The sequence below is a fragment of the Pelecanus crispus genome, chromosome 4 (assembly GCF_030463565.1).
Source record: "Pelecanus crispus isolate bPelCri1 chromosome 4, bPelCri1.pri, whole genome shotgun sequence".
Classification (NCBI taxonomy): Eukaryota; Metazoa; Chordata; class Aves; order Pelecaniformes; family Pelecanidae; genus Pelecanus; species Pelecanus crispus.
The window spans coordinates 30735829-30762617 of record NC_134646.1 but is presented as its reverse complement, the minus strand read 5'-3'; the positions used below and the strand labels follow the sequence as shown (position 1 = coordinate 30762617).

At 37.6% G+C, this 26789-nt stretch overlaps 1 protein-coding gene across 1 annotated transcript in view; it reads left to right on the top strand.

The window, feature by feature from the left end:
• BANK1 (B cell scaffold protein with ankyrin repeats 1) overlaps positions 1-26789 on the top strand; it is a 159486-nt gene that overhangs the window by 26473 nt on the left and 106224 nt on the right. The window contains 4 exon segments of the mRNA XM_075709458.1: positions 8532-8597; positions 19291-19439; positions 20478-20616; positions 22654-22796. Coding sequence (XP_075565573.1) covers positions 8532-8597; positions 19291-19439; positions 20478-20616; positions 22654-22796 — 497 coding nt within the window.

Here is a 26789-nt window from a genome sequence, read left to right as displayed (position 1 = left end):
AGGGTGAGAGGTACTGAAATGGCAAAGTCTGTGCATATGGTTTAGTTTAACCCGAAGTTTCACTTTGCCAGGCTTCACAAATGAAACCAAGGAATAGCTTTACAAAGACATACGCATGGGCCGCTTTGGAAAGGTGACAGAAGTTGTGCACAGGTTTCAGGTAGATGGTTGTGTGTTTTCCTTTGAGAGCGTATTTACTACTGCTTCTTTATAGTCTCTAGGTCTCTTACCTCCTCTCAGCTCTTGCTATTTTGTCATGATTTTGTCTACTAAGTAGAACATTGTGCTTCTGTCTTTGTTACCTGCAAGGTGCCATTTTAGTGGCATGGGAGCTTGTGCTTGAGAAAGACATCCTGCAGTTCAGGAGTTTTACTCAGAAATTAACCTGGGTTTGGATGCAGATGAACAATCAAGAATATTCTTTTGAACACAGGGGTAGAGACACCCCAGCTCAGTCAGAGTGACCTAGCTGGATGTCCCTGCTGCCTTGTGCTTGAACAGATAAGCTTAAGCGTACTATAAGGCTTTCAAACCTGCCCAGAATGTGTCTACACAGAGTCTGGCTATATCAGATCAGTGCTTTCAAAACTAAGGTTTAGACTCCTCCTTCCCAACCATCTCCTGTTCTAACATTTCTTGCTGTTCAGTATTTATTAACCCTTTCCTCACTATATCTTTTTCTGAATGTCTCTCGGACTTTTAGGGCTAATTACAGCTGCCTGGTTTGGTTTCAGGAGGTAATGTTTGCATTTTCTGACTGTGACTGGTATGTAGCTTCAGATTGAAGCTCCTTGGCAGCTTTTTAGTGGAATGAAAACAGTGGGTCTATACTATGTGTGCATGTGTGTATATCTAGAAAGGAACTGGGCCCAGAGGCAGTTGACTCATGCACAGGAAATTGCAAACTTTTCTGCAAAGATAAACAGTTTTCTGGAAGACAGATGATGGTTCTTTGCTTAGGTCTGTGCGTTCACAAAAATATTTATTGCATCTGCCCTTGGGATCTTACTTATATTGTAATGTCAAGTGACTAATAGGCACTCAAATGACCTTTTCTTTGGTGGTGGTCAATATCAGCAACTTCAGAGACGATGACAAAACTGAATTAATGAAGGCCTCAGTCTTAGTGTGTACATCTTTACCAGGGATGCATAGACTGTGGCTGGGATCAGACAAGTTCAATGGACTGAACTAGATCCAGGACTGGGAGCAGTGTTGCTGCCTGGTGCTTCACAGTGTAAGCCCTCCTCCATACACATAGCTGAGAACTGCTCCCACCCTGTTTTTTCTGTTCTGGTGTGCCCTGGCCATCAGGCAGGCCAGCTCACATCAGTGCTTGCTAGAAGACCTCTGCACTGCTCTCTGTTGCACAGTGGAAGTATTCCAAGTGCAAGATTTGCTGTCACCTGGGTGTTGATTTGAGCTCTGAGGAATGAAGATGTGCATGTCTTATTATTTACCTTTGTTTAAAGATAATGGTGACTGTTTGCAGTGTCTGTATTTATGATACTCTTTTGTAGAATCCTGTTAAGCTCTTAGTCTTTATGGTATCTGTGGCAGGGATTTTAACAGATTACACATATGGGAAAAAGATTTTTCCCTTGTATTTAAAGTGGCTTGCTAAGGGGTTAGTAAGTATACTTGGATTATTTTTGCTTTGAAGCATTCTTTTTATGCCTTTCTTCAGGACTATGCACTCGCAAGACTTCCTGTCTCTTCATATGGATCAACGTCTTCTGTCACTTCTATTTGTTTTCAGTGCTTATTCCTCGTCCCTTATATTTCTGCTTTTGGAGATAGTGATGAAAACACTTTAGTGTATGTTCTTCATGATTTTGGGTTCCTTTTTTTTCCTAAACTGTTCATTGCTGTTAACTTGTTCCTCCATGCATTCATACCTTCTTGTCTCCTCAGTATTAATAAGAGCTGTCACTCTACCAAAGTCTAAAAACTTAGTGATGTGCTTTAATTACAATGATTACATGGCACCGCGCTATTGTGCACCACGGTAACTAAATTCTGTTAATCCCTTAGGACAGTGGGCCATCGAAATCCTAGGTCTAATTGATGCCAGGGCTCAGGAGTGGCTTGTGGGTAGTTACAAGAACTGAAGACGGATGCTAAATCAGGTTGTTACCTCACAGTCCTGAAGAGTGTTAATAATGGTGTAGCTTAGGTGCTAGTAATCACCATCCTTCCACTACAGCTTTCTCCATACTCTGCAAGGTTCCTAGGCAAGGCAAGTTCTCAGCTGTCTCTTCTGCCCTAGATGCTATTCTCTTTGCACTGTCTCTACAGTCTGAGATGGAAAGAGTGCAAAACAAATCTAATTTTATCCGCACACCCCAATTATTTTGGCAAAACCTTTTGCCTACCAGATGGCACCAGTATCATCTTGTTGGAGCAGGTTGGGCTCTTTATCTGTTAAAACTTCCTTCTACCTCTAAAGTAGTATATATGCTAAAAATTCTAGGCAAAAGCCAGTACTAATTAAAATGCTCAGTAAAACTAAATAAAATGGAAGATGCATGGCTTTTTGTACCCAGCAGAGAGCTTGTTTGCCCTGTAATGTGATTCAAACACAAAATCTGAAGGGTTTGTCATTCCTGTTTGAACATGTTCTTGGAGGAGTAAAGTGAGAACAGAGACATGGAAACTGGCCTTTCTAACATGTTTCTTGGATGGTGACAGATTTTATTATATTCACCTTATGCATGAAGAGGAACACAAATATTTTTATTGTTGTCAGAAGTTTTGTTTAGCAGGACTTGTTCACAAAATACTTCACTGTTTGAAACTGCTACATTCAGATTTAGAGCTGGTTTTGAATTTTGTGTAAGGGCCTGTTGTCATAAAAAAAGATAAATCTCTGGCAAAGAGCAGAACACTCAGAAATTTTATTATTCTATGTTAACATCTAAGACGGCCCAGTGTGACTCTAGAATTCTGACTTTTCTTTAATAGCTTTCCTTAATATTGCTGAAAGTAGAATCAGGAGACACATTATGTTTGCATCTGTCTTTTCTTTTTCTTTCTACAACTTCTCCTTGGTCTGCTGAACTGTATACCCCTTTTTGTATTAAATTGACATACTTCAGTGTATTAATTCGGTACCCTGGGGGGGTGGGAGGGGTAGCCTAGACAAAGCTGGAGTTTTTGTTTAGTCCTGAAACACTTCCACTTCAAATTGAGGCTAACCATATGTTTAAGCAGAGGATTTGTAGGTATAGACAGATACTTGCAGCTGGAGGTAGTTACTTAGATCTTTAAATGTCCTGAATTCCTCCTGTAGTTATTTGTGCCTCAGTATTGATGATGCAAAAAGAGAACAGGTCTTAACTAATACAAACAATTTTCTGTGACACTGTTTCTAAAGAGTGCTGACACTCTTATGAGACTTTTTGGTGGGACTTCTCAGTACAGCTCAGGAGTTCTAAGTATCCATTAGTCAGCTTGCTGCTTTAGTATGTTTCATTGTTTACAGCTGAACAGAACACCTTTTGTTACTTCCACTTCTAGCCTTTTCTCTAAGCAGTGGTATCCTTTTTTTTTTTGCCAAAATATAGAATCATAGCATTGTTTAGGTTGGAAAAGACCTTTAAGATCATCCAGTCTAACCATTAACCTAACACTACCAAGTCCACCACTAAACCAGTTAAGGGTAGAGTAATAATTTCATGTTTCCTGGCTTGGTGGCTGGATTATTCTTTCATGACAGTAAAACTAGGAATCATTAAGGTTGGAAAGGATCTTGAAGATCATCAGTCCAACCATCAACCCAACATCACCATGTCCACTAAACCATGTCCCAGAGTGCCACATCTACCTGTTTTTTGAACACTTCCAGGGATGGTGACTCCACCACCTCTCTGGGCAGCCTGTTCCAATGCTTGACTACCCTTTCCGTGAAGAAATTTCTCCTAATTTTCAGCCTAAACCTCCTCTGATGCAGCTTGAGGCCATTTTCTCTTATCCTATTGCTAACTACTTGGGAGAAGAGACCAACACCCACCTCGCCACAACCTCCTTTCAGGTAGTTGTAGAGAGTGATTAGGTCTCCCCTCAGCCTCCTCTTCTCCATGCTAAACAATCCCAGTTCCCTCAAGAGAATCTACTTCTATAAAATTTGATAGTTGAGAACTGCTCAACAAAATTGAGTGTACTCATTCATTATCTGCTATTGTATTGAAAAGGGAGAAGAAGTAGATAAAGTAACATAACCCAACTAGAAAACTGTATCCACAGTCTTTGACAGCCCAGGAAAGAGTCTCAGAATGAATATGTAACTTTTACCCGAGACAGCAATATGCCATTAATTTCTGATTGTTACCTAAGACATATTCAGTGTACCTGCACACAATTTTAATCACCAAGAAGAGTAATGTTAAGAAAACTACTTTTGCAACTACTAGTAAGGTATAGATATGGAGTAATGAGATACTAGCATTGGGTATTTGTCTTTAATAAGTAAATGTAGGACAAACAGGCTGGGTGCTTAAAATAGGACTTAACTTATGCAAATTTGCAGCCTGCTTCAAATATGGGGCTAATTTCCATTGTGCAGGTCACAGAAAAGAGAAATAAATCACTATATTTTTACCATAAGCTTTTATGGTATCTGTCTCCTGTTTAATTTCTAGTGCAGTGGCATTTTATTGGAATTGTACCAGGAATTTGGGTATAATGTTGAATACTGAAGTAATACTTCACATTTTAAATCCACTGCTTTGCTTGTTCTCCTGTAAAATCCTCTTCATGTTGGTACTCAAATATGAGTAACCAATGACAATGGATTTTCTTAGGCTGTCAGCAAGACTTGTGTTGATGAGCTAAACCCCTTTATTTAAGTGGGAACTTTGCCATTGTCTTCAGCGGGCAAGTGTTTCACCTAGATTTTGACACTGACTTGGAGTCTGTGAAGAAATGAAGCTAAAGTGCTAACAAGAACCAAAGTTGAAGAGGAAACAAAATCACTAGAATTTTTGGGTTTGTTTGTGAATACTGACTACAGCACGGTTTTGTGTGTGTGTGTGTGTGTGTGAACTAAAGTCTTGGTTGTAAAGATGTCTCACATGGACGTACAAGGTTGAATAAATAGAGGGAAGTAGGCAGGTGGTTCTGGCCTCATTCAGTGCCAGGGGAAGTTGCAGTAGATGAGACCACAGGGTTGTGCCTCCCTTTCCTCCTTCCCCAATGTATTTACATTCAGACAGTGCATACCACTGTTGATGCTTTAAGGCAGTGAGATCATCTGCTTATTGAAGAGCCCCTCAAATGCCAATTAAACTTTTTTATTAAAACAAAAATTATCTATGAATTTATCATAAGCAGAAGGGGCATTTTGTTAGCTGAAGTGTGCTGCGGTATAGTCCTCACTTCCATTTTGCCCTGCCAATGAGTCTTTGAACTGCTCTGCAGGGACTGCTGCTAAGATTACTAGGTTAATAAATCTTTCTCAGATGTGTTTCTCCATCTCCACACAGAATGAGTGCACTGGCTGGGATGGCAGTGCAGTGGTGGAGATTTGTAATGGGGACGACTGTCAACAAAAAACTGTGGTTAGTGTCACTAACTTGTTTCATCTGGCACGTGATCCTGGCTATTTCAAACCAGAAGAGAAACTGAAGTGGCAGCGTGGAGGTGGCAACCATAGATAGGATGTTGAGACCGCCATCCCCTGCTGCGTAAACTGTTTGAGTTCTTTGTTCTTTATTTTCTTATTTCTGCAAAATCCAGAGAAGACTTTGTTTGTTTTTTAATCAGGTTTCTTAGCAGCTTGTGTTTTGATCTGTCTAGCCAGTCATGGTCACCTGTACCCTTGGATTCTGAAGCATGCATCATGTATGTGATGGTTTTCTCTCTTATTTTTGACACTAATAGGATGAAAACTGCTTACTCCTGGAAGAGTGAATGCACTGACATCTTAAACTGAATGTTTTTTAACAGCATTTAGGACAAGCTCATAAAAAGGTTTTTTTAATAATGAAAGTCAAATGACTAGAACATAAGCATTACTGCAACTGCATGTACTAATTTAAATTAATGTACTGTGATTTTACTGTTGTTTATTTAGGTTATAATTTTTTTATTTTTAAAATGAATTAATGGATTTATCATCATTAGTCTGCTCTTTCAAGGTTGCAAGTGGACACCATCCAAATTTATGTCTTGTTTATGGCACAACAGTCATCAGTCAGTATTTAGTTGCAGTTGTGAGGCTATTTCTAGAGCTTACAAATAATTTAAGTTTAAGATTTCCAGCAGGTATTTTGCAGCTAGAACTGTAAAATGGCTCTGTGAATCTGTAGTCCTACATGTCCTTCATATAAAGTATTATTGACTTTCATCGGGTTTTGCACTGTCGTTACCAATCACAATTACTGAAAAGTTATTATTGGAAGGTGTCTAGAGAAGTCCTCTGGAAATGCACTCTTTGTATGTTTTTTGGCACATAAGTGTTGTTATGACAAAATTGCTATTTGTAATTTCACCATGATGTAATTCTCTTAAGTTAGTGTCAGCTTCTTGGAAATAGGATAAAATTAGGGTCGTGTTGTTTTCCAGATTAACAAAAATTGTAACACCTATCCCTGAAAAAATGAAGTGCAGTACCTACTGCAGTTCACACTGAAAAAAAAAAAATCAATATTAGGATAGCAAAAGAACAACTTTTTTTTTATACAGAATCAGATTTTGCTCTTTGTAGTGTCTCTCTGTACTTAAATGGCTATGAGGACAGAACTTGGTCCAGAAAATCTTATTACAGTTACAAAGTTAGGTGTTCAAAAGTCAAAAAGTTACAGGTACAAAGTAGCCTATTAAACTTTAGTTAGGACCCTTGTTCACAGCATTGATTGCCTTTAATTATGTAAGTGCATTCTTCCCGCCCCCACCTCCTGCCACCCTGCCAAGAACCTGCCCTCATTAGTACACCGGATAAATAGTGCTCAGTTAATTAGCAGTTATTTGATACTTTGTTTTGTGTTTGAGTTTGCACTTGCATTATTTATGTATTGAATGCCACTCAAATCCTGTTGAGAAAACAGAATTATTAATTTCCTAATGTGCTTTTCTGTAGAACTCCTTTCTGTATTGAGTGCTGTCCAAATATTATTTTATTTTATCATCATTTTACGTACTAGTATTTAGTAAGATTAGGGTGAAGCATTTCTTCCACTTCTGATACCACTTTAAGACATTACTTTTCATAACACTTACCAGTATACAGTATTTTTTACATCCATATTCAAACTCCCTTTAATTTCAGATGCATTTGTGACTGCTCAGGTGTCTGCAGGTCACCTGTAAGGTCTTTCACAGAAAGCGCAATACAAAACTCATGAGCACTTCTGAAAAGCATGTTTTAAAAGCCTTCTAGCTTTTTGCTTCAGAACTTCAGGAAGGGAACCTGAAATTACCTCAATTCTCTAGAGCAGCAGTCAGCTAGTATCACTGTCCATTCTCTCACTGTAATCCTCTACTCATTCACTGGACTCTTGTTATTACAAGAATAACCAAATCAGAACATGGTAAACAACACCTTCTTTAAGTACAAAACCACAAGTCAATGCCAGAGTAGGTCTAACTTGTGCACTGTCCACAGTACAGATCAATCTGAAAGAAATAGTCAACAATATACTACAAAGGAGAAAGACTGCTTTTGAGTGTTTGGTTTTATGCAACCTTAATATAAAGCATTTGCTTTCCCAGGCTCCTCTTCTCATCCTAGCCTTGGTGTCTTTACACAGTGACTCTTACTTTTCAGTCTTGGTCCCTTGTAGTAATATTGGTTATTCACTTCTGGAGTACCCAGCAATATACATGGCATCCTGATCAGGATCCCACAGATGCTGTACAACTGTTAGCTTTATTGTATTACCAAATGCAGCCCTGCACAGCTGTCTTGTCTTCCAAACCCCAATGCCTGCATCCATTTTCCCTTTCTCACTTTCCTGCATGATTCTGTTCCCTTTCCTTTTGTCCAACTCCTCTCCTGTTGTTTGCTATATTGACTTTCAGAGAAACTTCTCTTCTTCCTCAAGCCCACATTTCTTACCTGCTCTAGTAAATTGAAAAGATCAGTCACAGGGATGTTTACTGAAAAGGGATAAATACAATTCCATCTAAAGTTCTCTCTAGGCTTGTTCCTCTCCACTAGCACTTGGATTTTTTTAAATTTATTTATTTTAATTTCTTTCTATCTGAAAAACTGTAGCTTTAAAGTAGCTTTATCTTACATCTAAAATAATGTACAGAATTTCATCCAAAAAAAGAAAGTGGAAATCGGTGTCATGGTATTTCCTTATTTCTGAGGTTTTAGGTTGCTTGTCCATTTGTTTTATTTTGCCAATTTTTTCTTTTTTTTTTTGTTTTTTTCAGCTTGATTTCTGATGCTAAGATCTTCCTTAGAACGAACTAAACATTCTGTGAAACAATCAAGTAGGATGGCAATGATCACTGTCATCAGAGTTGATGACCAGTTAAAGATATTTCCAAGTAGATACCATTAAAGAATTATTCTTTTTTTCTAGGTAAGCCAGAGAATGAAAATCTTGGAGGCTCTTTGTCTTACATCTATGAAGCAGTTCTTGCAGATGGTGAGTTGAATTCCCCTTGCATTTACTCGAATAACGCCAGTACTCTTCAGAAAGTTAAACCTGTTTTCTTACACCTTGTCAGACATGAAAGGCAATAAACTAACCTTACCATACCATATAGTTGTGTAGAGGAACATGCCTTGTTCTCAAACATCCACCCACACATCTATACCCACACATTCTTGTGAGGAGCGTGAAAAGGGAAGGAGATTCAACAGGGATGTTTCCTTTTTCCTTTGATTTCAGAGTAGGAAAAAAGGAAGACATGGAGAGCTTTCCTTTTCTGTTCCCAGCATGAGGAGTTTTGCTTGTAGTAAAGAGAGAGCTGATCTGAAATTTCAGATCAGTCCTACTCACATTACATGTGCAGCATCATTCATTGGCAGCCCGTGGTTGGGAGAAGCACTGCATCACGACTTCAGTGCCTGTTGACGTTTGCCATTCTGGTTTATTTATATTTGTGAAAGCCCATAAAGAGTCTTAGTAGAGAAAACAGACTGGCAAAACCTCCACTTGCTTTTAGTAAAGAACTACATAACATGTTTCCTATCGCCAGTTCTTACTTAAACAACTTTATTTCTGGGTTGACGCTGTTGTGGAGTGATTGGCTTAACAGCACCAGCATGCTGACTGATGGAAAAGGATGAGTAAGTTATTTTGAAATTCCTGGCATAGCAGTTCTGTGCTGCTGGACTCTGAGGTTACTGGCTCTGTGGGTCTGTTTTGCTGGCAAGGTGTAAGGGCAGAAGGATGCTGCAAGCTCACTGGCTCTTACTTACTGGCACGAATTCAATATACATGTCAGTGATCTATGGACTTTAGAATTTTAGCTTTTCAGTTAATTTTAAGACATGAGCATCAGCCTGTGTTCTTTTAATACTCCAGTCATTCCTGCTTACTATGCTTTGGTTCACAATGCAGAACAATCTTGGAGCATGTGGATTGGATTCCTTTCAGATAAAACTAAAAGGGAAAGTGCACTCAGGGAGCTCACTGGGTGCACTTCAGACACTAAAAAGTGTGCATTCTACAGGTCCAGGCCAGAACTAGTTGGAAATATGCCCATTTGAAATGTGTGTAGCGTGGAAGGGAGTACTTAGGGCCAACCATTTCTCTCTACTAACTCTTTCCTATTAGTCACCCCTCCATTCTGATAGGACCGTTTGTGGCATCTTGGGTGTACTGGTGTGATCTCAACCAGAAAGCTGATGTAAAGCTGCACTGTTTTATCCCTACAGACCTATTGTCAAGGTTTCTAAGGATGTCTCTTTTGGTCCTTTGTTGAATGTGCCATGGATTGGTGCATTGAAGTAATTTGTTGGTATAAAGAGGGCTTTTTGTCATTACTGGCTCATCATCCAGGTGCTCAATAAGTGGGCATCACTGTTCGTCTCATTCATGATCGTGATGTCCAAAAAATGAGACTGTAAAAGAGGGAATGGTCAGAGAAAACAGAATCCCAAGAAAAGAAAGGACTGGGGAGTTGTTCCTCCAAGCTACTCCTGCTTTAAACCCTGACTCTTTTTATATGAATCTTTTTCTGCTTTTATATGGGGACTTGAAGAGTACCTTTAAGTCCAAGTTCCCCATCAGCTGAATGGTTAATGGTACAATAAAGTGAATTGAGGATTTTCTAGCTAAGAAAGTCTTGCATTAAAAACAAAAATTTCACTTGAAATCTTTGCTGAAGTTGCCTGGACCACAGTTCTCAGCTTTTGGCAGTCGTCTTGACAGACTGATTGTATGTAGCCTCTGCTGGTTAATGATGTCTAGTTATTGCTAAGAGGACCAAAGATATTCTCAGTTGCTGTTATGAGTGAAAGGGCCAACTAGAAAAGAGGGATTCCCAATAACTGTGTCCTGTATGTGAGGTTAAGACTGACTCCCGAATAAGTGTAAGGAAATACATAGTCAACATTTCTTCTGTGGTAGTGCAACAGGGAGCAGTTATCTGATACCACTGCAGAACTTTGGAAGGAAAAGTAACCCAAGAAGTGAAATGATTAGAGTTTCCAAGATTCGGCACGTCAGTCTTTACAAAGCCAAGAGAGGTAAGACAGCAGCTGCAAATGAGCCAGTGTTTGTGCCCTGCAGAAAGTAGGTGAATCTTCAGGTAACCAGACAGGATTTGACTTTGGATGAATTGTGCAAAAATGTTTCCAGGGGCTCTCTCTTCTCTTTGCTTCTTCCTAATAAGAAGGAAGTGTATGCAGTGCTAAATTGTTTGTATGACACAAAATAGAAGTATCGGGAGAAATTACAAACTAAGAAAGGATTTTTGCTAGGACCCTATAAATTCACTAAAGAACAGCACTTTATGTGAGGTCTTAAGTGGAGACTGTTGTGCTGAAAGCTGAAGTTTGTTTTGAGTATACAGATACTGTACAAAAGAAAGGATAAGCTGAGAGAAGGTGGAATTTAGACTTGAACTGGAATGAAAGTTGAACAGATCCAAAGTATAAAGCTAAACGAGAAATCTAAAGCAACAAGGATGGAAAGAGCAGCAAGTGGATGACAGAACATATTAAAACCAAACCAAAACAAACCAAACTACATCCAATAAAGCAAAGATAGATGGGGAATGAGCAAGCACTAACAATCAATAACAAGTGATTGACTAAAGTGAATTGTGCAAGACCTTGAGGGAAAAGGTCAGACAGTACATTGGAAAATGGAAAAACAATATGATCACTGAGATCCTTTGGGGAAATATGTGCTACAAGCAGATGTGAAAACAATTGATTTGCTAGTGAGTGATGGAAAAGATCCAGTTGTGGAATGCTAATCACCATGATACGAATGTATGAGGACTCATTCCTATAGGTGATAACTGAACAAGTCAGCTCTTTAGCCACTCACAAATGTTGCTATGTGTTTACTTTGTTTCCGTGTAAGAAAAGTAGACTTATTTTTCTTGCTAGAAAGCTGTATTTTGAGAAATTCCCTTGTGGTTCCTCAGGAAATTTTCTGCTCCCCAAAGAATCATTATTTATAATTTGTACTAAGGTTGGAAAAGTGAAGCAATCTTACTAGGATCTGGGTATACAGCCTTGTAACCACACAGATAAAATGTGAATGCCTTATTGTGGAATTGGCATTCATTTTTTTACCAGCAAAATAGAGCTAACCTCACATTTAGATACCCATTAGGTGATATTCAGTTTCAAAAAAGGCTGTTCCCTTTCTGTGAAACAGCTTTGTCTGTTTTAAACATTTGCCATTAAAGCTTGTATCCTAGCACTAATTAACTGAACCAATTAGGGATGGGCAAGTGGAGCACAAAAAGATGATTTTAAAGTGTAATAGCTGTCTGCCTATTAAGTGTAACAGCAGACATCTTTTGGTCCTGCTTGGAGGTCTCATCAAACTAAGGTATATGTGCATACTGTGTTACCTGTATCGTTTACCAAACTGAACTGGAGAAGGCCAACACTTCTGAAAAATAGATGGCATCCCTTCTGCAGATAAAGAAGAGCTACCAGAGTACCTCTGCTATACTCTTCTTTCCTATAATGCTATCTGAAATCCTATTTTAGTAAAATGTGCCTATTCTGGGGTCTAGGTGTTGGATTAAAGGACAGTGTCTTAAAAGATAAAGACCTCAGATTACTTTCCTGTTCACAACCCTAACAAAAGGAAAATAATCAGGAGTTAGAAAACAAGCATAGTTTTCAGATGTGTCTAAAAATATCACTCTTGATTGTGTTCCTGAGAAAGCAGTGTACATTTTAGCCCACTTTAAGGGTCAATAGATTTTAGCTATTTCAAACCAAAGGTGGGAGTAAATTGCAAAGCAGCCTGTCCCCTAGTGAGTCAGTCTTGCTGACAACTCACTTCTTTTTTTTTTTTTTTTTTTTTTTTCTTCTTCTTTCCTTCTTTAATATCAAATGTGTCTGGCATGAGTCTTTCTGCTGACAGCAGCTGTGGCAGCATGGCACGGGGAGACATGTGGTCTCTTAGATAGACAAGTCCCATGTAAATTAGAGCTGTACAGATCAAAACCAGCATCATAAATTTCATCCAGTCATTGATAAGAGCCCTGTGCAGGTATTGGAGCTCTGCTGTCATACTCAGTCTAAGATACGCTATTTGGTAAATGAGCTGCTGCAGTCCAGGCTAGCTTCTGTTACCAGATTGATTTAAGGGGTGCTATGACGTGGAGTATGTTGTCTTGTGTCGGTAAATGTTTGGATACTGTTAAGATACGTATCCTGTATTTTGAGTAGGGCGAAGGCTGAGAATGCCAGCTACCAGCATCTCTCCCCCTAGCCTCTCCCAATGCAATTGTTAAAGGGCTTTTCAGTTATGTTAAGCTTCATGACCTTCTAGCCATGTCATTTTTGGAACTTTGATGACTGTAAAGAATATTTTTCATCAAGAGAATAGCTTCAAACATGGCCAAGAGGGGGAAGTTTGGCTACTCACTAGATAGGGTGATATCTGTAAAAACGTGAACCCCTATTCAGTCCAAAATCTGAGCTTTTGGCCTGCCTGCCAGGTGTGCTTCCCTGAAGTATGACTTGATTCTAAAATGCTCCCCTCTAGCTGTGTTCTTTTGTATCTATGTAATTCAAAATATAGCCACGTGCCCCTTCTGTGTCCAAGCACGGTGTGCAATTTGTGCCAGGCCAGTTATAAGAGGCTTGAATTGCAGTTTTAGAGATAATAGAGCCACTAGGCAGCTGCAGCTAGCCCCTTTGGAATAATAAGGAAGTTTCAGGACCATTTTATCAGGCAAACAAGTTTTGGAGGTCTGCTCACAACCCTGGATGCCTCTGCTATCAGTCCGTTGTCTCGGTGGTAATTTGAGTCAGCAGCAGGAGGATAACCTGTCTCTGTTGTTGTAACAGCACGTCTCAGGTTTTGGGCAATGTTTGGTGCTGTATAATCCTTCACTGAAACAGAAGTGAGGTATGTGTGTGCTGATACCACAGAGAAATGGAACAAAAATGCCAAAGTGTTCTTACTGTGGTAGAACTCCAGTAACTCTGAAGTGGATAGATGGACTCTTTAATAAAACATTAGGCTTTAATAACTGAGAACTGCTGGTGCACACAGAGGGCCAGACTTCAGTTTTCTTCTCCCTGGAGAAGAAGCAGGATGAAAGTATGCAGAATGTAGAAACTGGAAATAACAGGCTTGGGCTCCATCAACAGTTCTGCTCAGCACCTAAATGACCTCAGGCAGGTAGTTATTATTTCCAAACTAATCAGTGTGCCTGATAGTTTAGAAACTCTTTGGGACACTTACTATGTGTCTAAAGCTCAGCTGAGTGGTCATATTATTAGTGCTGCTGCTGCAGCTGAAAAATCATAGATTTGATTGCAGTAAAAATAATAACATGAATTGATACATAGTAAAAGATAAACTTAGTCCCCAAAAGCCTCTAAATGTATGCATCCTAACCAAAGAACTGATTGCTGAGTTTAAGTCAAATCTTTCTTCAAAGCCACAGACCAGTTAGAAACAAGTTAGTTGTCTAGTTGCTTTAGATTGCCTCTGAATATACAATTAAAATAATATGAAAGTATATATGTTAAAAAAAGAAACGTCTCCAGTTTCATGCAAATTATTTCTTAAAGATTATTGATAAATTCATGGTAAATTGCTTTTTGCTGTTTTGGGGTTATTTGAAGGCAGGATCTTTTGTTTTTTCTATCAGATCCAATACAGCATAATAAGACTTTTATATTGTGTTTAGATGCTTTTGTGGTGACTCCATTAGACTACAATTATATCAGAGTGGTAAACTGTTGCGTACAAAAACGTACTCAATAACACAAGAACAGGTGGCTATGCACCTTTGCAATCAAATCAGTCTTTGCCTACACGTATATAGTAATGCATAAAACAACAGATTGGGGGGGGGGGGGTGGTCCAGGGATTGCTCTGTCATGGGAGAGAAATACACATGAATGAAAATTGCAGCACCAATTGCAGCTGACATAAACACCAATTCCAAATATTCAGAAAAGGAAAAGCTGTTCTTCATAGCTTTTAAAGGAACTGTCAATTTGATGCTTATTTGCAAGAAAAATTGTTCACCATAAATAAAGTAATAGAAACATTTTGGAGAAATGGGCAAAATAGGCCAACTCGCAGAAGGCTACTGTTTTTGACAGAAGAACTCAATCCTGCACTTAAATGATCTGCTGAATTTAGCCTAAGTGCTCTTCCCTGTAATCCTCTTTATTTTAATCTTTGACACTGAAACACCCTATCTTTTCTTTCACATGGCAAGTTGGCCGCATGTGCTTAATTACCTTTCCATTTCTTGTCATCCGCCTAAACTGATCTGCCCATATTTCTCATCCTCTTCTATGTTGTGTGATCTAGGGATAAATGAGGACCTTTTGTAATGCAGTTTCAGTTATTTAGCTAGCATTGCTTTAGCAAGACTCGAGGAAGAACTGAAATTTGTAAAGCTAGCAGGCATTTTGCTTTTGTAAAACTGACTAAATTTTGGCTGTGAGATTCATTCTATGGGTAGCCTTAGAAAACACATGAATCTTTCATAAGTTTATGTTTTCTGCTATTTTTAATACCCCAAATCTGTCACAAACATTGTTGACTCAAAACATGTAGCAATTACCAAGTAATGAAAAACAGAGACAATTTATAATCCTCATGTAGACTGCAATGGGTATAGCTAAAGAGCATATTTAAAAAGTTAGAATTTGGGGGAGGGGGAGAAGTTGGATGTGGCGTGAAAGTTGTTCAGAAGCCATGGTAAGGCATTAATTGTTGAATCCACAAGAGACCAGAGAGGCTTCATTAAAATTTCTCAGTTTATGCGAAGGAATGCAATTTCAAAGTCATTTCATTAATTCAGTTAAAAATGTTAAATTGAAAGCAATAATGCATTCCAATATGTTTTGTGTAAAATATACCAAATTGATGTATTTGAAGTTACATGAATTAAGAGAGAACACTGAAGTAAAATTGAAAACATCAGCACTGTGCCCAATTAAGTGAATAACTGTTACAGTAAATGTAATATTGTATTATTTAAATATGAACTTAAATTTAAGACCAGTCCTTTCAGTGTGACCATCAGCAGCAGATATTTGTCAAAAGTAAGCCAACAAAAGTAACCTGATGGAAATGGAGCATTACCCTCTATAATAGATGATAATTCACAGTAGGACTGCCCTGAATGCTCAAGGGAAGATGATCATAGATTTTCCTTTCTTTTTAGCTTCTAGCTCATAGTGCTGTCTAAGCATCATTAGATATAGTTAATAATTTCTTATACTTCAATCCTCCAAGAAAGGGTCCGTTTTTATTCATCCATTATTTTAATCATTACCACTACATTTTAAGAACCTCACAGATAGGTCACCATTATATAAAACCTTAAAAGAACACATTCACCAAGCAACAAATAACCTTTAATAAATCCTCTCTCAGATATTCCAGCTTTATTATGATGTTCCTTTTATGTTTATTTTAAGCTAATCTTCACCTACTGTTGTAAATTCTTGTCAAATGATCATTTTTCTGAAAGCCTTACAAACTAGTGGAGCTCCCTACCCATTGCTTTCAGGTTAAAAGCAAGACTGTAAAGAGGATTCACAGTGAAGATGTCCAAAATTTAAGTGTTCAAAAGACCTGTACATCAGGCAACACCTTCTGCCCACATTAAAAAAATGTTGTCTATACATCGCTCCATTTGTGTTACTAGAATCGCATTACTGTAGTATTAAACCCTTATGAGCTACATTGTTTTAGCTAATGCCACCAAGCCAAGGTTTGATCAATCTCTGGTGTATTGCTTGTTCAGCATTTGCAAATAGAGCTTCATGCGGTTGTTTCATATTCCACAGTTTAGGACAGATGGGGTGCAACTGCTGATAGGAATCTGAGTGCTGGAGATGGTGGCTCTGGAGTTTGGTTATTAAATATACAGTAGTGATAATATAGATCCCTGTTATTCTTGGATTGCCGTACGTGGCTTTCATTGATTGTCAGGTAGACCTGACATTTAGTGAAAGAGGTCTTGTTTGATGGTTTTTAGCTAATAAATTGCTAACCACTTAAACAGTCAGCAGGGGAATCCCTCATTCTCTTAAATATCCAAGTCTTTGATGTAAGAGCCACTTTTAATAACTTGTTTAAACTCTAGGGCTGTGCAATCCCAATATTGACTGGGTTGAAGTCCTGATATTGTAGTTGTATGTCACTAGGCATAATAAAAATATTAAAATGCAATTAACGTGGGAGGAAAATGTGACAGTAATTTGGACCAGCTTGTTAGCACTAGCATTGACCTTCTCAGTAGATTAATTATTGTGGACATTAAAAGGTGGAAGTCACTACTGTCATCTTCAATAAGTATAGTGCAGACTGTAGAAAAAAAGCTGTCGTGAACTTCACATAGATTAGGATGCATCCACACAATCCTTGAAGAATGATCACTGACAGAAAGCTGACATCTGAGAATCCAGTGTCTACCAGATTTGTTATTCAGTCCTTGTCTTTGCAAGACTCCTTTGCCTAAAGTGGCAGAAAAAAACTCAGAAGAAGCATGCACCTCATATGAGTTGTCTCCTGAAGTAAATTCTATGTGCTGAAGTACAAGATTTATGAGTGACTTAAAATATGAACACATAATATTCCCAAAGTACGTGCTGTGGGCATACAGTATCCTAACTGTTTTCCTCAGCGAGGGATCAGGCCTTCCTTTTTCTGAAGGGTGGTGCTAAATAAAGTCTAGTCTTCACAGTGGTAATCAGAGAAATTAATGTACTTACTTTTTGAGCTAGATTAGTTAAACTACATTGAACTGTGGGTGGATTCTCATTCAGAATCAAAATAGCCTTTGTTCAATGTAGCTTATGTAACTTTCAAAACAGATTAAAGAAAATGGAATTAAAACTACTTCAGTTGAGTAAAGTATGTCTACACATAGATTCAGTGTAATTTTACCAATCTACACTGAATTCAGAGCTTAAATTCAGAATTAGTTTGCCTTAAAGGCAAATGAAAAAGAATATAAGCAGGAGCAGGCTGGGGAGATTTTACTAGCTGGTGGTGAACACTGAACCCACCCACCTTAGATGTTCAAAGAACCTTTAGCTTCCTCAAGGAAACATGGACAAATGATACTCCTTTCCTTTTTCTTTCCTTTCCTTTTTCTTTCCTTTTTCTGAGATCCGCTAACAATCAAAGCACATCTCTGGGAAAAAAAATTCTACATTAGACATAGCATACCCAGGCTTGTGTACTACATTCCCTGGCATAAATTCACTTAGCAGGCACATTTATTACAGAAGTAGTTTGTTAAATCTGTGCATTCTTAAGCAAGGCAAAGTTGATAAGGACAGGCAACATTCTGTATCAGACAAACTGGTACATATGGGGGAAATACAGGGCAAGCAAGAAGTGAGAAAACTAATTATAAGTTACCAATACTGATGCTGAACGGAAAGAGTTCTGTGCCACTTAGGAGCACTGTGTGGTTTGTGTCCCTCAGTCACTTGGGCACTTTTGGAAAAAAATCAAAATGACTGTTGTACTTGTTTGAGCAAAGCCAAATTGCTACTGCTCTGTATTCTGCCCATCACTAATTTATATTAATATTCTACATCCATTTAAGAGGAAAAGATGTGCCTGAACAGTTATTTGTGTCCTTGAATGTAATTGACTGTGAGTGTTCCATAATTTACAGTAATACCAGATACTGTTGATGTGTCTCAGGATATTTTCTCACCAGCCAGTCAAGATTTTTTAACTCTGAACTGCTTGGAATGATATCATTAATCTAACTAGGTGACTGCAATATGCTGGGTAATCCTGCGTGATGAAGAGCTGCTGCAGTCCTTTGAGATAGGTGGCAAGAGTGTTTTGTACAGGGTAATAGAGTGTCTGGAAAGGAGTAGTAATGATACAGCTGAGAAGTAGCAGGTGTGAAGAATAGCTTTTCTAAAACACAGGCTTAGTCAGAGCTCTGCAGATGCAGTTGTCAGTTCTTTTATATTTCCTCATTAAAATTCTGTGATTTGGTGAAGGATTCACTATGGCTCTTGGGCCTTTACCGGTACAGCAAAACAGAAAAGAAACTGGTTGCAAGCTATCTGTATGACTGGCGTAGCGTTTCCAAACCCAGAATATTCTACACAAAAAATGTGTGCCTTCAGTCTATCATTTTGTCCATGAAGGCAGGCAAAGACTGTGGAGTCTGTGTCAAGGAAATCTGTGTGTACTGTCATAGTCACTTGGTCACAGGTATCACTGCCCTCGCATAAATCCTTCCTGTAGACAGGTGGGTTGATGTTGCAAACGTGTAGCGTGTCCTTGTTTACATATAGGGAAAGCAAGAGTGGTAAAAATCCCAGTTTCTCCCAGTGTATGAGAGTTTGTTCTGAGATTACAAAACTGGCTGATCTCTGTGACCTCACTGGTCACAATGACTTTTGTCTCTATCCCTTTTGACTCTAATAAGATGAAGCATATGAGCAGAGCTTGTTCATATAAATAAAGGCTGCAGGATCAGGACTTTAGGGGCAAGCTCTTTATCAAAGGGGGAAACCTCACCACATATACGTGAAAAGGGATTTTGCCAGGCTCTCATGCAGTGCCCTAAATGTGACTCCAAACACCATACGAGTAATATGTTGGAAACCGCATCATTGCCATGTTTTGTTGATCTGGGATTATTAACAATGTCTTCATTCCACATTATTTATTTCAGATCACCAGACTAGCTCTGATGTTAACTTGTGCAACGTCAGGGGAGCATCAGAAGAAACAGACCTCATTTTTAAAACAGAGGTACTTTCTGAAACATTAGAAGCTAATGAACAGTCGATATTGGTGCTTCCAAGAAGAATATCATGTGAGGTAAGGTTTTTGGGTGCTAAAATCTTTGGGATAACAGTCAATGTTCTTCTCCTCTTTCTGTGGCAATCTCATTCATGCTATAACAGTTTTGAAAACAAATAGCAGATAAGGGGCCAAAATGAGAGTGCATCAAGGTCATGTGGACCTTGTAGTTTAGAGGGAGCATGTAGTCACGCACTTCTTGACAGAGATGGGGTGTCTCTTGGCAAGAATCCATGATAGGGTATATGGGTACGTGCATATGTGCCCATAGCACGAGTTACACAACAAGTGCTTGTGTGAGCATATACCTTGTCTGATTTTAAATTAAATCAGAAATATTTATATATGCATATCTGCATGCATATCCGATGGACATAAATGTTCATATGTGTTTGTTTTGAATCAGAGTTGCTGTGAGAAAATATGTGAAAATGTAAACAGAGGAAGTACAATATCCAGCACTGCATTCCTTTATATAAATGAGAGGCCACGGTCAGATATGGAGGTTGCGGTGTGCATGGAATGTCACGTATTTTGCTTGCTATCTGTCTTTCAAAGATGACTTAGACACATTATTTCATTGTTGAGATCAGTACAGTTCTAAGGGAGTAACATTCCCTCTGGTTCAGGAGGCAGTAGAGGGGTATTGTCTCACATTATCTCCTGCTTCTGTCTTACTTTACTGTCATTTCACTGTAAGAGTTTAAGTGTGTCTAAAGTATTTTAGGTTGTTCTTATTAGGCTGAATGTCATTTTTCTAGAGTATAAAGTAGAATGGTCGTAGAAAATGTAACAATTCACCTACATATGCATTTAAAATACTGTTTTAAAAAATTGTTAGGTAAGCTGAATTTAAAATACTACGTTAATTGATTCATTTATGTCAGTCAAATACTAAAGGATAACACTGAGATGGCGTCATGTTTTGGTATTATGATTTTTTTGTATGAAGCTGTTGGTAAAGGAACTTGCCTTCCAAGTTACGTTTTCATTTGCGTTTTACACTACCAGTATAATTTTCTGAAGGACTAATGGGAACATATTTTAATTGTATAGAATCCTGGTGAAATATTCATTTTGTTGAAAGATGAAATAGATGATGAAACTTTAGAAATTGAATTCGTAACAGATAATCAACGACTTAGGACACAGCCAGCCTCTTGGAATAAGAAGGTCAAGTACATGAAAGCCTTAGGTAAGAAAAACATTCTTTACCTTTAAGTGAACAGAAAATTTTGGGCTCAGTTCACTTTTTCTGATAAGTAGTTTCACTTCCCACTATTTTGTAGGTGTTTCCTGTACATGGATTTTGCACACAGAAGATTTATTAATAATGCAAGGCCTTATGATTTATAGGAAAGTAGGTTCTATTAGATTGTTTTTGTGTGGTTAAATGGCAGGTGGCAGTCTTAAAATGTCATTGATTACTCATGGATCAACATTCTTCAAAATCACTGCCATAAAATGCAAAGCTAATATTCTTTTCTTATTACTCTATTACTAAAATGTTTCATTTTATATTTAATGCAGTAAATTTAGCTATACTCCTCTCTATAATTCTTACTGACACAGGAATAATTTCTTGTCTTTGTTCATGTCCATGCCATTTCTCTGTATCACTCAGCTCTGCTGGTTTCTAATTATTTTTTTCAACTACTCCATCCATAACTAGTTGCCAACAGTTTCGACTAGTTAACAGCAGTTTCTCTTAGAAGTTCTGTGCAGATTTAAGGGCCACACATATCCCCACTCACTTGATGTGAGTTAAGAATTAAAAAATTTTTCACCTAAGTATTCAAAGTATAGCTTGCTACTGCACTGCATGCTGTGAATTCCCAAAGGAACTTATATAATATTTTATTCTAAAACCATGGCAATATAACATTAGATAGGAAGAAATAGATATCTATATATATAGGCTACAATTTTCAACAGTGGCTTCTTGGAGCTATGTTTGGGTAATCATGTGGCCTGATTTTCATCCTGAACACTGTCCTGAGGCGATGACCACATATGGCCTGAGAGTTCTTTATCAGTGTGATGGTGCAGAGAGTTTGTTTTTGGAGACCTGCTTGGGAAGTACATGACCAACAGGAAACTTTAATCCATAACTAGATTTCAGAGAAGGAAAGCTGAAATCCTCATTCACAGATCTTAAAAGATTCTTCCAGAATTATTCTGTGAGAACATTTTTGATCACAGGAGGGTTTCTATAGTGGATGAAAAAATAAAACATGAACAGGAAATGAAATATTATCAAAAATTCAGCAGAGGGCTGCAGCTCAAGTTTAATGTTGTTTCTTATATCATTTGTATTTAATGCTTCTCTCTGTAGGCTTTTTTCTGTTTCAAAATCTGGAAAAGTTGTAAGTTTGGGAGTACCCTTTTTTTAATAAGGGTCCAGCTGATGTGATGGTCTAAGAAAAATGTTTTTATTAAGAAATAAACCAACACATTTGGGCAGTTTCCATTTAAGTTACTTAAGGTGATGTTCTGTTCATTTTATTTCTTTGGCCCTATTACTCTTCTCCATTTTCAGGGCTGCCGATTTTTATCACTCTTCGGTGGGCAGAGTTAGAATTTTAAGAAAACCATGCTAGTGCTGATATGGTACAGCAGAATGCCTGGCACAATGAATATTAATGAATTATAAAATGTGCTCATGAAGAGGGCTCGTGCTGCATGCACAGAACAAGTCATACTTAAGTAACAGACTACAAATACCTCTTTCCTTTGCTTTTACTAGGTAAACAACTGGAATGGAAGTAATTATACAGCAATTTCTGCAGCCTAGTTCAAATCCAATTTTGAGAAGCTTGTCTGCAATTAAGAAAAATGTTTCAAAAGATGAATAGCAATTCCACTATTTGTAACAAATGAACTTTTCCTTAATTTGCAGGCATAAGGGAGCTGATTATAGGTCATCAGTCTATCAAAGGAAAGTTGGAAATTTGAAGCATACTGTTTTCATCTCCTTTCTAACATGCAACAATACAATAACTTTGTTTTATACAGATTTACAGATATGTATTTTCTTTTGTCAGCTTTTTAATTAGACTGAAAGACCTGGATAAAAAACTGACTATACTGATTCATCTGTGAAATGCAAATCAAGTTCATCAACTTTACGCATTTTCTGTGATATTTTCCTGTTCTTTTACTCATTCTCTGAGACCTCTGGTCTAGGACTGCAAAATATTTTCATCTACTGTTCTGATTTGTGTTTTATAAGATTTTCCTGCTGGCCCTGTATATGTAAATGTCTACTGTGGGGGAATCATTAAGACCACAGCACAGATTGAGTACTATACTGCACTAGAGGAGATTGAGCATATTTTTAAGAAAGTGGCTGACCCAATAGCTTTCACTTGTCAGGTAAGTTGACTTCTGCATTTTTAATTAAAAAAATATGAGCTAAGAGATAATACCCAATCTTTTGATTGCACAGTAATGAGTAATGGCTCAATAATAGGCTCAAGCTTACAGAGGTCTGTTTTTGAGATGTCTAGTTGTAAGCAAGTCAGGCAAGCGAAAACAGATTTTCTCTCTTTTTTTTTTTGGTTTTTGTTTAGAGAGTGATATAAACATCCTTTGTGCTGTATATGCCCAATGAACAACATCCTGCATTACAGAAGATAAAAATGATAACAAACAGTAGTGATGTCCCTCTCCATTTAAAGTGTTCTTTTTTTGTATGTTTAAAACAAATATAAGCAAGTAATCTTTAATCACATTGTATTTGGAGGATTATTATTCATTCACCAGCAAACGTGATTTTTCTGGCATAGCTTGTATGGAAGACAGTAGGTTGCTATTCATATAGAGTCCATTTACAGCTGCTGAATAATCATTCATGTGGTTCGCTGGTTGCCATGCAGATTCTTTGCATATATTTAGAAGAATTCAGGTTTTGAGCTGGGTTTCAAATCAGCACAGCAGGCTGCAGTGCTCTGCAGCATGTCCTTTGCCAATGGCACATACAAAATAAGAAGAAAGCATCTATTAAGAAAGGACAGAATCTCAAGTATCATTTGTTGAATGGTGGGTTGCCCAAGCAGACTTGTCATGATGTCTATATTGTAATTGCAAAGCCAGAACAAAAATAATAGTCTGTGTTTCCAATGCAGACAGTCTCATTTTCCTGTGACAAATCTACCTTATCTACCACCTAAGGCATTACACTCATAATGAAAGGATTAATAAAAAATGATGTATTGCATTATTAGTGTTCTATTAAGGATGGGGGTGGATTCCTTCCAAGTACAAGTAACTTCTGTTCTAAGAAAACAGGCTGTTGCACAAGAAAAATAGTGTAACTCTAAGTACAGGTGTGTTCTTAAAATCTTTATAGTGTCCATCATTCTTTAACCTGTATTTTGAAGACATTGAAGTAAGCTTCTAACAGGTTTCATTTAAAATTTTGTGCATAAGAAGTGTGTCATAATGATTAAAAAAATTCTAATTAACACAGTAACCTAGATACCTACAACACACCTGGTATTTCCACTGGAGAATTATTTGTGTTATTCAGGAGTCTGACCCTTCATTTAACCAGCATGACTAATATTTAGTAAGACACATGCAATTCAAATGCAAAAATAATTCTGTGCAGAGCAGTAGTGCACACCTGGAAATACAGCTGTAGTGTTATGATTATCAGGTATGTTTAACAATTTCCGGTTTAAATGAGGAGACACTGTTTGCCTGCTCTTAATTTTATTGTTTTGGCAACTCAAAAATTAATGCCAAGAAAATTTTTATCATTGGGTAAGTTTTACAATCCACACAATATCATGACTGCTCTGTGGGAAAGTATACTAATGGTAATTCTTTTGTAAGTGTACATATGTGTTGGAAGATTTGTCATCATGTTTAATGGTACCTGCTGGGCCAAGGAGTGAAGTACACTAGCTAGGTAGCTAAACTATTTCCACAAACTTTTTAAATACTTTAAGCTCTCATGTAAACCTGATTTAATGGCAATAAGATACATCGTAAAGATGCAATTTACAGAACATGATTTAACTTAATCTTTAAAAATATGTTCACACAAGGAAAAACGAAACAGACATGGTACTAATTAGAATTCCCATCAAGTAGCAGGAGTAGTAGTTAACTTTTATTTAACCAGGATAATTAAAACCTTTGAGACTATCAGCTTATTTGCAAAAGTATCCTGGGGCAACAGTGGTTTATCTATGCAAAGTAACAATCAAACACAATGGAAAACAAAATTAAAATAAAATAGAAAAGCTTACAGCAATTATTGATCAAAGCAATATCACTCTGTGGTTCAAAGAAAAGTTCAAGATTTTCAGAAATGCTTGCAATCTGAGAAGTATCTCCTTATTAAAATTCTGTGATGAAAGCAAATTGCTATAGTAATGCATACCAAAGACACAATGCTTTGGTAAAATGTTTTCATTGTATTGTATATTGTGTTGCCTACCCTTCCAGCTAGTTTGAGATGCTATTGTTGTTGAGATTATTGTCCCCTTCTCCACTTTGTTCCCCAATAAAGCCACACAGATAAACAAAACCCAACAAATAGGCTTATAGCTATCCATTCTTTTTACTGATGGTCAGGTCGGTTCATATATCTTAATGGGAGACCAACAAAGTGTGGTACCGCTGCACTTGTGAATTCCTCTTTTTAGAGAGGAATTAAAGTTTAACACTAGTCACATTTTAGATTAAACATACTCTAAGGTTTTTACAAATCATGTTTTTTGGATGAAATTCTTTGCCAAATCTGATAGATTGTAATTTTCTATGTTCCAAATTTGTCTGAATTTAAAAAGCATTTACCAACATTAGCAAGACATTTTAAACAAACAAATAAATATTTAAAATATAAGGAAATAAATAGAGTGAAAAATGAAGTAAGTTTCTTTGCATAAGTTTTGAAAGAAAAAACCCTGAAATTTTATAGTAAAGTTGGAAGAGTTGGGATGATAATAACTGAATCATAACACTGAATGAACTTGCTATCAGAATATATGAGGGTGGGCGTTGGCTGAAGGCCATGAATTTTTTATGTTCTCTCACTTTCATATAATTCTACATTAAAGAAACTCTCTCAGGGAGTTTGTCTTCTTACAGTAACTCGGTGTACAGACTGATTTTAAGGTTCTTATAATTCATAATTAAACTTTTTCATATTTCATTTTTTACTTTTCATCAACTTCTCATTTCAACATGCTGCTGGATTTACATGCTGTATTGATTTTTCTCTCAGACTTTCTACCAAATGTAACTATTGATTCAATTATTTAGTGTTGGGGTTTCCTGGTACAGATGTCACCGTTTTTAAAAAAAAAATTGAAACTAAGGTCATGTCCTTATTACTGAAATTGATAAGTTCATGTTAGTTTGAGTGCCTTAGAATACCTAGAGAGATTCAGGAAGTCTTTATTGACAAACTTTGGTTGAATAATACTCCTATGATTCTGAGAGACTTGGTATTTTAAAGGCTGTTTTTATCATAGTCATCAAACAGGATTCCAGTTATAGTGTATGTTGAAAAAGAAAAATGAAAATAAACTGCAGCCTTTTCTATGAAAACTTGTAAGAAATAGCTGTATGACTTATGTGGTGATATTGTGTATGCGCCGTTACCTGATCCCCAGAGATACTTCTGTTGAAACTGTTTTTAATATTCCAATCTTCTAAGCCACGTCAGCAGCTGTTATTTTAACATGTTTCTTTCTTTCCTCTAAGTATGAAATCTCTCCGTATTCTATCACCGGCTAAAATTGTCAGAAATGCCTAAGTGATTTTTAAGCCTAGCCCATTCTCTTTGGCAGAAGTAATCTAGATATTGAAGTGCATATAAAGTAGTGTCTGATCTGTAAGAACTACTGAAGAAGTTCATCTTGATGTAAATGTAACCTTGTTAGTACCGCTAAAGCCAGTGAGAAATATGTTAATTTCTGGCTGTGTATGCTGTGTTTCAGTGGCACACATTTTCAGGGCTTTGTTAGCAGTTATTAAAGAATGTAGATCAGCTCGTTCAGAAAAGTGTCAAAATATGTGCTTGATCTTCTTTTTCAAGGATGTTTTTGGAAACCCAGGTGTGATGGTCAGTACTTGGGGCTTCTCTGTTGTTCACAGCTGTGTCCTGTTGCTCTGAAGAGGGGGCGAGGGAATGGAGATAGTGCCTACACCTGGGGGGGTGGTACTGAGCAAGGACAAGCTGCTGGTGCAGGTAGCAGCACTTGCAGAAGGACCAAGATTGAAGGGTGGAGCAGGGAGCAGCTGGCTGTCCTTCAGAGAGCATGGGAAGAATTGCATGCAAACTCACTAGCTTAATTCTGAGGGGCTCCTGGAAAGAAGAACTTGCCTGCAAGGACACAGGGAGAAAGTAGT